The following is a 12,611-nucleotide window of genomic DNA, read 5'->3' as shown; positions in this document are numbered from 1 at the left end:
CCGCATAAATTTCTGTTACATATACAACAATACATACAATAATAAGAGTCCCTGTCCTGTTTCTTGTGCGCGTTGTGCAGGGTGAGGGCTCGCGGCCGCAGAGACATCCACTTCCAGCCGGGCCGGCCCGTGCGCGAGAGGAAGTGCACGAGCTGCTCCTCCGCAGAGTTGAAGGACTGGTCTGATGTTGAGGCGTATTCACAGTATACCCTAAGAATTAAATTGTTATTAGGACACATTGAGCACGGAGGATCACGAAGTAAATTGAAGTACTGGTACGGTCAAACTAACATCAAGCAAATTATAGAGTTGTGAACAACATTTTCACTTAGAATCATAAGCTCCCTTATACTTTTATGTTTGAATTAAAGGTGGTAAAAATCTGAGTAATCCTTACCAATCTGGGTGAACTTTCCAGTTCTCGCCTTTGAAGTATTCCGTGACTGCATATAAGAAAAAGTGGTTATTTAAACTTAAGAACACCTTATTTCTAAGCCTAAGAATGTTTACTACTTCTGTAATGTTGGTATGACAACGATCTCCTGGTAACGTCACAATATTTACCATTGATAGGACTATGCTTGACCTCCTGCTCGGCTTGCAGCTCGTACATCCCATAACCGTCAGGCAGTACAGCCGCCAATGAGAAGGGAGTGCCGTCCACTGGACTGTAGAAGTATCGCTGGCGTCTCGTCGCGACACGCCTCATGTTGTCGTACTGCACTTTGACGGCGATTTCAGTTTCTCCCTCCCGTTGTTCTATCATGTCATGACGTAACTAGAAAGTAAATAATGATGAAAAAACAGGGAACATATAAAGGATGATGGATGAGTTTAAGTTCTCTAAAAATGTGGAGCGTTTCTCTTGAGATAATTCTTGTACGGCTCACTTTAGTTTTCTGAACGACGTCAACTATTCTTTTTTAATATTAAGTAAGCACAAAAACTAAACGTCCAAATGAATGTAATCTACTCGAATAGAATAGGTCGGGGTATTCTCGTTTTATGACATCACTACTTTTAAATCGATAACTTACATCGAGCAGCAGCGAGGTAAGGTTCACCCTAGAGTTCTCATCAGAATCCACCAGCAGTTCCACATCCGTGAGGTCAACGCTCGAGTATAGAGGGCGCAGCGTCTCTGTGTACTGTGAATGGTACTGTTTAGTGACTTGCTCTACCCTGCCTAAGTAACTAAATAGTTGCAGAATTGAACTAAACTAAAATATACTCTTTACTTACTTCCTCGTTCGTGTGCTGTAACAAAAGTAATTCTGTTTTAGTAACAATGTTTTCTTCTGATATTGGGTTGTATATTTTAATCGCAAAATGATTAAAAGTAGATTATTTGAAAAATCCTTAAAAGAAGAATAATGAGAAAAACTAAAGAAGAAACTGGCAGAAGCATGCTAAAGGTGTACCATCGAAGTTTGAATTTCATATTAAGAAAAAATCGTAACAATACATACCAATGGCCTTAAATCAGGATGATACAATACATGCCCGTTGTTGTCCACCATGAACGAGTAACCGTTCACACCCAACTGTAACCCAACAATACATTAATATTGCAACTACCAAAAACAAAAATAATTTGACTTTACTGCCTTGTTAGAAAGTGTATTTTACCTTGTAGGGTGGCACGAGCTTCTTTAATTGATCGATAGGCACATCAGTTCCCACCACACCGAGTAAATTGGCTTCTCTTTGCTGAAATAACACATTGAGAATGAATAAGCAAAAACTTAGTAGCAAGAAAACTATTTCTCGCAAAAACTTGGTTTAGATGAAATGATGACGTACCGTGTGGTTTCTCCTATCGAAAATAGGTACGGTGACGGAAGACATCAGTTGGCCCATGCCATCATCAGCCAGGCTACTACTCTGTAAACATAGAGGAAATCATTACTTTTTTGTCTATTGCAATATTCCAGGCCGAAAAAAATCAATCATCAGAATAAAATCATTTGTCAATATTTTTTTTCTTTAGTCGGTATATTGGTTACTGACCCTTCCGCCGACGTACGCCGGGCTCCAGTGTACTGGGTGTACCGTCTGGTACATGACCAGAGGCCTCGCTAGCACCTCCACGAAGTGCAGCACTTTCGATTTTATCTCCGAGTGCTCGTTTATTGTCACGTAGAAACCTGATGGATTATAATTTAAAATTTTTAGATGAGCTGAGCTGATTCAGATACTAGTCACGTTTTTTAAACGGAGACCAGAGCTGGATAAAATTTCTGTTAAATCTAATTCCTCATTATGGAAGTACCGTCCCCTGAGACTTTATATTTTTTTGCACTGTAGGTAACTTAGCTATGAGTCGGTGAAAGTACCATTAAGAATTGTTATTTTCATCTAACCTAAAAACACGCCAGTTATATTAGTCAGTATAGAGACATTTCCCACCTTTATTAGTACAAGCCATGTCCTTCATAGTGTGTCCTGCAGCAGCATCGCCGCCCACTCGATATGTGAAGATGCGAACTGGCATGTGAGGCCAGTTCCAAGTGCGGAACACGCCCTTGACGCCGGCAGCGCCCCCGCCCGCGCCTATCACCGCGATCGCCTGATTGCACTGGCAACCCTGCCCTGTACGGTTGTACTGCAAGGGAAAATAAGGTAAGAATTTTCGCTAGTCTTCAGTGACTTAATTAGTTGGAATTAGTTTTTACTGATTCTTGGTAGTTTATCAATGTGATAATGCCTAAGTCCGCAGTTATGATTGTAGGATCGTGTGTGTAATGACGGGTTTGTCGCTAACAGTAATATCAAGTACATAGTTCGGTTTAAGAAAAGAACAATTTGTTTTTCTTAAATTTTAGTACTTGACGACACAAGTTTCTATGGTTACCAAACTTGGTGCATTATTCATCCAATGTTAAGCTGATATCCACAGAACAATGCATTTTTTCTTTTCCAATCTTATAATTATAATATATTGTGTTAAATGCTAAGTAGGTAGGTGCTTACCCGGTGAAGGATTTCGAAGGCAGACGTCAAAGCACCGGTAAGATTGGCCACTCCCCCAGAAAGCTCTGCGTTCCAAAGCGTTGTCTTCAGTTCTCTTATTGTTTCAGGTATGGCCTGAAACAAAACACAATCGTTTATAAGTTAATGTTAAGTGTCTCTATGCTAAAATCGGAAACGAAGTAATTTAGTTTGAAAAGTAGGTATTGATATTACACCGCAGTAACATAATAGAACCTAATATGCCGTTTTCTTCCAAATTTCACTATATAAGCAAATTTTAGTACCATTTTTATATCATTGCCTACCTATCATATTTCCTAACAATTATGTTCGTTTGTTATACTAAAAATTCTAAAACATTTATTTTTTGAGACTTGAAAATTATTTTCCTTACATCAAAGGAAAGTAAAACGTAAATACACCTTGAAGATCATGAATATTCATTAGATACCTTCTCAGGGGACGAGTGGAGATCATAAATGTGTCTAATTTATTAATTATTATTCTCTTTTGCGCGTCTTCCTTTCTACGGTATAATTAAAACTGATATCATTGTAATGCAAGATGTTGTTGTACTTCGATAATAAATTAAAATACGTAATTATTATTTTGCTCTGAAGTAATTTCTTTCGCATCAATTGTTTTTTGTGTAGTTATGAGAATTTTGAACGTCGTACTCGCGCATTTCTCCGAGATCGTTCAAAACAAATTCAATCTAAGCATGGCCTAACCTTGGCTCGTATTGTTTCTGAGACTGCAATGCTGAAGTTATGTCTAACCGCGGACGAAGGCTGCAGCTAGTTGCAGGCGAACAACCTTGAAACTCGCCGCGAAGGCTCATTGTGAGAAACGCAACTATTCACCAGCCACAATTCTCATTCATTTTAACTTTTATTGCCCGCCGGTCTACACAATAGCACATCACACTTAGTAAACTACGTAATTATGCATAAAAACCCGCCATAAGAAATAACGTCGCACGCAAGCTTTTTAATTCGATTCTAACCTAAAACATATCCGGATTTACTTTTCATAAGCTCCGTCGTTTCGTAATCCGTCAGCAAAACATATCCCACACCAGTATTTACCGTGTTAAATACTTTACCAATATTGCTTACCAACAGTAAATAAGTCATAAGATAACAAATACAACGTTTGCCGAGTCGTTAATGTGAACAAACATACGAATATACTAATGAAACATGGTGTGTGTTTGTTACACACACTCTTAAATATACAAGTTTCATTTGGAGCGGGAAGACGGAGTGGGGAATGTTTGCCATGAAGGTAATTGTTGGATCGTATATTAGCGAAATTGCCAGCTCAAGAGCGAACAAAGCCTTCAGACGATTTCAAGTACCACCTCGACGTATTGACGCGGGTACAATAGGAAGCTTATGGTGTCACCACTTGCCTTACTCTCCGTGCAATAAACATTGTATATTCCGATAAAGATATAGCTACTTTATAAACTCTTACCACTATGTAAATTAATCACAGCTAAAAGTTAAGTAAATATTCGTGTAATATGATTGGTGGTATTATCTTGTCATCGATCGGACTGCGAGTTGGCGACCCGCCGTTGCCGAGTGTGCAAGTATCGTAAAGTTGCAAGCTCGCGCGATAGGGGCGCGGCCGCACCCCCCACCTGTCACAAGTTACGCGCCTCTCTTTGTATCGTTGATTTTATCTCTAAACTTTGCCGAGACTTATGAACTGAATAAAGTGAGCACGCCAAGATGATATTCTCGTTGAAATATAGTTCTTTAGAGACACCTCGGGAAATGCGAAAACGTCTTATCAACTAAGAGCGTCTGAGAGTTTAGACAGCGAAGGATGGAGGCGAAAGTCTCGAATGCGTCGGTCGGCGAACTTTATATTTTCTTTCATGTAACTTGTATTTTACGAAACTCGCCACGTTAGCTACGTTCAATACATTTTAAGAGCATATAAATAAAGATAAAGAGTACAAATTCGGAATAATGTTGAAAAATATTCTTTTGACAAATTCCTTGCTAAAATTCTCTTTCGAATAAACATGTACTTTTATCATATAACGCTGATATGCATGTTGATTTATGCTAAACTTATATTTTTGTTACAGCATTTGCTAAAACAGACAGAGAATTTTATAAAACATTATTATTAAAAGAATAAATGTGGTGATATTTTATGCAATTGATCGAAAAACACTATAAAAGATCAACGATACGAAATTAAACGTTCGGGTCGCGTCATACATTTACTTAATTGTGGTTTGTGTGCAGTCCAACTAAAATGATCTGATACACAATATTAATGGAGCCCCATTAAAGTCAGCTCGATTGAATCCATTAAGGTGCGTACACACTGGACAGATGAGTATCGGCGGACCGACACGCGATACTTGCATTTGCTACAATCATTTACATCATGTACATTTTGGGTTTATCAAGGCACAGTTGGCTACTGTCCTAGCAAGGATTAATGTTATGCTGAGGAACATTAACGATTGAAGTTATGTATATTTGCCACCTGACCGATATTTTCCTTCAAATAAATGTAGCAATTAACGGCTTAGTAAAAAAGAAAGAGGTCAGAATAAATGTGAATGTCTACGAGGTCTGTAGGTACTCCTGAATATCTCATTATAGTAATCCGAATTTTAATGAAAATAATATACTCATAGGGATTACATTAGGTAAACCTTCCTATGAAAGCTACAGACTCTACAGACCAATTAGAGTACCTCCAAGGATCTTAAACCCATTTAAATAGACTTTGTGTGAAAGGAAACTCATACAGACAACACGGATTCAGACGATCCTGGACCGGTTTTGACCTAAGCCTTAATTAACTAAATCTGATTAGAATCTGAGAGACCCTGAAGAGTTTTAGAATTTAAATTGTTTTACTGGCAGAGTGAGATGGAGCTACAGGTATAGTTGTGTCTCTTTCCAGCAATGTATTTAAAAACAGAATTATTTATTTTGAATCGTATATGGTTGACATTAACATCTAATATCGCGTGAAAATAAATCTGAGCTAGATATCTGTGAATTACGGTGTTATAAAGTTTCTGTTTTCATATGCGACCCACGTATAGAAACTATGGCCTTAGTTCAACTCGTACTTCAGCTAGATTTTATTCGTATTTACGTGTCATTTCGTTCCGAGATTCTCGTTGTAATTTGTTAACGCCTACGAACAAACGTAGGTGTTGTAGTAGGCGTTTAAACAGTAAACGTTAAGAGATATTGCCCACTCAATAATTGTCAATTAGTTTTAGTAATGTTATAGTTTAATGTTTATGCCTGCTTTCTAAAATCATTTCGGAATTGACCTACAGAAAAAAGAAATGCTCGTACTTTTTTAGTCCGTCTGTCACTAGTCTTTATAAATCTGATTATAAATATTTTTCTGTTCTCGCTGTAGGTACTAACAAATAATAAAATTCGAGTGTTGATTGTGTCATGTGTGTTGAAAATATAAATATGAATAATATTGAATAGACATAAATTAAATGTGTGACTGAACCGATTTTCTTAACGCCCGCCAAACTGGTACTTCAAAATTCGGTGCTCGTTGAGCTCCATAAAAAATATAAACACTTAATACTATGAAATATGTAACAATTAATTACAGAGGGATGCTTTAAGCTTCCATTCTGACACGTACCAGAAACTCGGGCGTTTGAATTTATCCCGATTTTCCTCCTACATTTCCATGATCGCCAGTGCTTTTTTCGTGCAAATTTTTGGTGTATAATCCTTAACGTGTCGTTATCTTGGCGTGACCTAAATCCAGCATTGTTAATACAAAATCGCGGACAATGTGCCCGGCTAGTAATTGACAAGCATAAACCGATATTAAAAGCTTTATAAAGGTATAGGAAGCTAAATCTGTAGAAAAGTTTCGATTTAGTCAGTCTTTATTGAATTCAAGGTAAATTCAAGTTAGAATATTTAAGTGGAAGGTAGCCTAGTCCGTTAACACCTGTTTTCATTTTACTGCGCCAAAAACAAATTGATGCGAAATAGTTGACATCTAGTGGGGCGTCTTTCAGCTGTACAATTTCTACTGAGATCTTACGCACTACATCACTACTCCCCATCTTTTTAAAAGTCTATATTTTAGAAAGACATGCGATATAAAGGATTAGATAGCTATACATCGTTACAAGAGCACAGAAAATGTCGATGAGAAAAAAAAATCTTTCATTCCCCTATTATGCTTCGCCGGCAGTACCTTTGTTGTAGTTTTAATAGAGCATAGTACCGTTTCGAAGAACCTCTGCATTGTGTAATAGCGGATAGAACATATCTATCTTTAAAGCGATAGGCAATTATTTCGCTGGTATTTCCAAGAACAATAAGCTATGACTTATCGTGGTATTGATCGTACGATAAGTTTGTTTTCAATGACTACTTATGTTGTTAGTCATTTTTGGATTAAGAACGAAACGACTCACATTAATTTCGCTGGGGTTTTCACAACCATTAAATTCACATACACAAAGAAAACCAGGCTCTGCGCTCTGTGCGATTGGTGTGGTGACTTCAACCACTCGGCTATCCGCACAATTAAGAAGCACAAACGAAGGAGACCAAATACTAAATGTAACTAATGGTTTTTGTTGTAATCAAACAAGTCAGTTTTCAAAGATAATTCAAATGTCCAAAGTTATAAATTTCTCTTGACCTTTAACTTCATATCAAAATGTTTAAATGTTATCAAAGTTAAGATGAATGTATTTGTATATAATAAATCAAACTCACGTCGACTAAGATTGGATAATGTGTAAACTAACATCAATAAAAAGAGGCAATATTACGTCGAACGGAGTTTGAACTTTGTACGGAAAGGTCGCGGCTAAGCCGACCTCGTTGAACTTATGATACTTATGATATTATGCTTTTAACGTTCGAGCTGTTATTAATGTTTCATCTTATAGAAATATTATATTACATTTTGTTTCATTTCGTCATATCAATTATACGGATAGCAAGATACGTAATTGTAGTGTAGGCGTGGGCTGAGGAGTCAATGTTGGTATTTTCAGCAGGATTTTATCGAGATTTATTGTGATTGAGTAACGAAGACATCTGTAACGTAATATACTTGTATGTATAAAACATGAAGAAACATTTTAGGTGTAATTCGTAAATTATATTTTCAAATTGTGTTGAAAGCAGAAAGGTAAGTATCATTTCTAGATTGAAAATTTCCAGCTACTTAAAGGAGGTTTTTCATTAAAAATCCACGCTGAAATTTCACACTTCTTAAACATTTAGATCGCTGAAACTGTTAGATTTCAGGGAATGTTGCCAACTCGAAGATGAATCGAGCACAGATCAGAAACTAGGATACTCTTTACTTAAAATAGAATTTGATTTTCCAACATCGATGATTGATGTCTTTTCAATATGAGCTAGCAAATCTTTATATAAAGTCAGGAGTGTGAATACGTTTGTCTATATTTATAATAAAATCAAAACAGCAGCTTATGGAAATTTGACAATCCCTTCTCAAACTACGCAAAGTTGAATACAAATCGGTTAAATTTTTTTGAGGTGCACTTAGACAGATAAAAAGATAAAATATTACAGAAATTACCTGAGCTAAAACCTTCGTATAACATGTGTGGAGTTCTGACACCGTATCGCTGTATCTGTAGATGTTCACAAAGTCGTTCGGTCCGAGAGTGTCCAGTAGGGCCGATACGGTAGACTTTGCCAGGCGCCAATATGACGAGCTCAAGTCATCGGAGTCGTCGAGAAGGATCACCAGGTCTTTGGGCGACGTCGCTGCTTCCACAAACCAGTTTGAGGACCTGAAGTCGTAGAAGTCTCTTGCATGGTGAGAGTAACCGTCTTCTGGAGGCCAAGACATAGCTGTAACAAAATGTAATTTATTTAGAAACTAAGTTAATTGCTAATGCTATGATTCGAATCGGCTGTTTTCTATCTTGTATATTACCAAATTATAACCTATCATTAATCTAAAATCCAAAATTAATGTAACATTTATTTGAAATATGGAGTTGGCACGAAATTTAACTTTTAGTTCGAGTACGGTAAGGTTTAATTGAAACTAAACATTGTACCGTTGCGTAGCACACGTAGCAGTCGTAGGTCACGTAGCATATTCGTAGCAAACGAATGCATGTTTGTTTTGGCGTATATTTTTTAAAATACTAATTAGTTTTCTAGTGATTGAAAATCTGTTTCATATTAGTTACATACCTGGATATCGCCTCATGAAACCAGTAGAGGACGCGTAGTATTGCCATGATAATGTAGGGTCAATCTCGTAGTTATTTACGAATAAGGGGTCCAAATGTTCCGACCATGCGATTTGGTTTTGTACCTCGCCATCTGCGCCAACAAGTAAAGTTTAACATGAAACAATTTTCCAAAAGCTAATTAAAACACACGTTTTTGGGAGAAAATAACGACTTTTCAGAAAGTATTTGAATACATTTTGAAAAAGCGTTTTATTTTTAGCATATTAGGTGACAAAATAAGTATAAGTAAATCATCCAATAAATAAGCAAATTGCGTTTAAAAAGCATTTTATAGACAATAACAAAAGTGTTTATGAAGCCAGCGTCCAACGCGAACAACTTTAAATTCAGCTTATTATATGTAAATTATTTGACGTGCTGTTAAACTTATAAATTATGTATGAATGCAGTAACTTTTCGTTACACAATAGCGGATAATCGCGACACTGTTGGCACTCTGTCCACCAATTAGGGAAATTTTCTTTAACTACCCATTAAAAGAAGTGTAATTGGCAAACTTGGTTCATTGGGTAGCCGTGATTGCTTTCTCCTGGACCGCCGGCCGGAAAAATTAATGGTTCGCCTGTGTACTATGGGTTTGTTAAATAAACGCACCAGGCCCTATCTAATTACGCCCTTTAAATTAAATACGGGCCCTTCCGAACGATATTTTGGGGAATTTTTAAACGTGAAGGTTTTTTTTTAATTTACTTGCATGTGCTTTTCACACTGAACAGTTTCCGTGAATGAACATGACAGAAAATCAATAAGTCTTTAGCATAGAACGCGTCTTCAGGAAAAAACATTAATTATTTAAAAAATACATTTAGAATAAGTATATTTATAGCTACCTATGTTAAAACTGTCGGAACTTTCTGTCAACAATAATTCATCATAGATTTGGAATAACGTTTGTTCAAGTGAGCGCTACTAAATAGTCAGGAATACGTCAATCTGTCTATAAATCATTGGGCGCCACCCTGCGACCCTCCCTTCCCGTGTGTCAACAATATATTAGCTTCCATTATTTCGGGATGGAGAGTTCGTTGTATTTTTCGCTTGTGTTTTATTATTCAGCGTAAAATATGAGGTCAAATATAAATTTGGTGTTGTCTGTATGTCTTGTAATCTCTCTGATGTCTGATGGAAGTTCATTTGGAACTCGTACGCGTATATTTGTAAAAAGTAATCATGTGTAATCAATCCTGTGCAATGTTGAATTTGGGAGGAAGACGATTTTTATTACATACCAGATTCAATCGATTCCAATTCAAACAAGCGTAGATTAGACGTAAAACTATTTTAATCAACTAATATTCTGCGATTAGTTTGAGTTTTAGTTTTAAAAAAGCCACCCACTCAATCTTTTGTTCAAAGTGCAGACACATCTAAAATAACGATAAATATTTTCATACATTTTCTTTAAACTTTGTACCTTCCAGTGTTTATTCTTAGGCCTCAGTTATAATAACATACAAACAAGCTCACCATCGGTATTAATATAGGGTGGCATAAGCACCGCACTGTAGCTGGAGTTGACGGCGATGTGGTCGAAGTGTCGGCTCGGGGTGAGCGAGAGGCGGCGCGCGCGGGCCGCCAGCGTGCCGTCGTCAGCGTGCACGTTCAGCCAGCGCGCGTCGTAATACGAGCCTGGAGCACCGTCACTGGCTCCACTGCCGGCTGACAGCGCAGCGGCTTCGGCACTGTCCATTATTCTCTGTTAAACAACGAAAAAAATGTTAGGTACTGTTGGATACTATTTGAAGAGCTGGGATGTAAGAGATCAATAAAGAGTGGTGTCATGAGGATAAAGCTTGGAAAAAATTAAGTCATTTTATTAGGTTGGTTGACAGACTGAGTTTAGATTAGATAGTCTAAAGATTGTTTATTTTTTCGTTTTGCAGTTGTTTAATAAAGTATTTTGGTATAAGAAGGTGTGATGCAATAGATTTGAATCACCTAAAACTTTAATGAACCTACAAACATATAATCACATAGTTATATCTCGTTAACACAATGTAAAAGTACCAAAAGCACAACGCATTCTAAAATAAAATTTATATTAGTGACAACATTTCTCCTTTGGTATGATTTACAAGGGTTGAAACAGTTGAGTCATCGCGAGCCGCGGCTACACAATGAGTGGACGGATAAAGGCGGTAGACAATTGTCGGCAATTAGCGTGGAATTGGGCTGATCGATAGCTGCCTTTGTCCTACCACCAGACATTAGCGCACGATCAAAAATAATCAGCTCCACCACCTTTCTCTTTTGCCTTTCACACACAGGGTACATTCAAAGTGCTTTGAATGTACCCATTTAGTTAAACAACAGTTCAATTTTAGCATTCTTCTTTATTTGCAATTTAATAAACAAATTAACAACAATAGATACTCTTCTTTAGATTTCATTATGTTTTTTTTCATATTACAAAAAAAACAGGTTTAATAAGCTAAATAAGATTTTTCTTTTTAATCTCGACACAAACTTTAGATTAACAACGAGATATCGTTGAACGCCGAATTTATGAAAAGTTGTACAATTGAGGTTATCAGGTTGTATGGAAATCTCCGAATTCCCTTCTTTTATCACCATGATGGGGATTGCGTGATGTTAACGACCCAAACCAGATTGTTCTTCAGCGACCAAAGTCAATTGTATTGAACCTCCGTCATTGTGAGAGGTAGGTCATTAACCGGAATATACTATACAATTAGGTAACGAAACTAACACAACTCGAATGTATACAAATGAAATATAATAATACCTAATAGAGTACATACACTTACAGCCATGAAAACATGATTACGCTTAATTAAAAAAGCAAATTAGATGAGTAACAGAACATTATTCTAACTAGATTTATATTCAGACTTTTTAAAAAAGATCTACAGAAAACACAGTTTATAAATGAGAGTTTTTAGTTGTGAGACGAAATAGCCCCATCCTAGGAACAAGCTCGCGAAGTGGGGGCGAAGTAATTAAAACTTGCACCGAGCCGAGCCCGCCTCCGACACCGCACTTGCAGCGCCGACACCCGACCGCCACGCAAGAGGATTTTTATTAAAATTAATCCTTTGATAATAAGGAGAAAATCTTTTATGTCACATTGTATATTTCATAGAGCCTTTGATATTGCCAACAAAGAAATAATTGCTTTGTCACACGAGTAAATTAAAGCCAACATAAAGACATAACTTTTATGTTTATGAATAAATAAGTTATATCAAAATCCTGAAAATAGATAAACTTATAAATAAATATAGTTTGAGAGCATTATAAATTTGGTCTGACTAATCGACAACGATTAATATTTGATATCCACGCGTTTCACCTCGACATTAGGAGCGGCGATGAAAGCTCGATTATTCTT

General features: G+C 36.8%; 1 protein-coding gene across 2 annotated transcripts in view; it reads right to left on the bottom strand.

Moving 5' to 3' along the window:
- Positions 1-12,611, bottom strand: part of LOC113502213 (voltage-dependent calcium channel subunit alpha-2/delta-4) — a 52,140-nt gene that overhangs the window by 7,271 nt on the left and 32,258 nt on the right. For both annotated transcript variants that reach the window (XM_026883669.1, XM_026883670.1), the window contains exons 4-17: positions 10,727-10,955; positions 9,198-9,329; positions 8,569-8,846; positions 2,974-3,087; positions 2,410-2,605; positions 2,011-2,147; positions 1,804-1,884; positions 1,630-1,710; positions 1,470-1,544; positions 1,243-1,257; positions 1,038-1,148; positions 565-778; positions 398-443; positions 38-210 (exon numbers count right to left, since the gene is read on the bottom strand). In XM_026883669.1, the coding sequence (XP_026739470.1) occupies positions 38-210; positions 398-443; positions 565-778; positions 1,038-1,148; positions 1,243-1,257; positions 1,470-1,544; positions 1,630-1,710; positions 1,804-1,884; positions 2,011-2,147; positions 2,410-2,605; positions 2,974-3,087; positions 8,569-8,846; positions 9,198-9,329; positions 10,727-10,955 (1,882 nt within the window). The remainder of the gene's footprint in view (positions 1-37; positions 211-397; positions 444-564; positions 779-1,037; positions 1,149-1,242; positions 1,258-1,469; positions 1,545-1,629; positions 1,711-1,803; positions 1,885-2,010; positions 2,148-2,409; positions 2,606-2,973; positions 3,088-8,568; positions 8,847-9,197; positions 9,330-10,726; positions 10,956-12,611) is intronic.

The sequence above is a fragment of the Trichoplusia ni genome, chromosome 16, assembly GCF_003590095.1.
Source record: "Trichoplusia ni isolate ovarian cell line Hi5 chromosome 16, tn1, whole genome shotgun sequence".
NCBI lineage: Eukaryota > Metazoa > Arthropoda > Insecta > Lepidoptera > Noctuidae > Trichoplusia > Trichoplusia ni.
The sequence above is the reverse complement of the archived record's forward strand: the minus strand, read 5'-3'. Positions and strand labels throughout refer to the sequence as shown.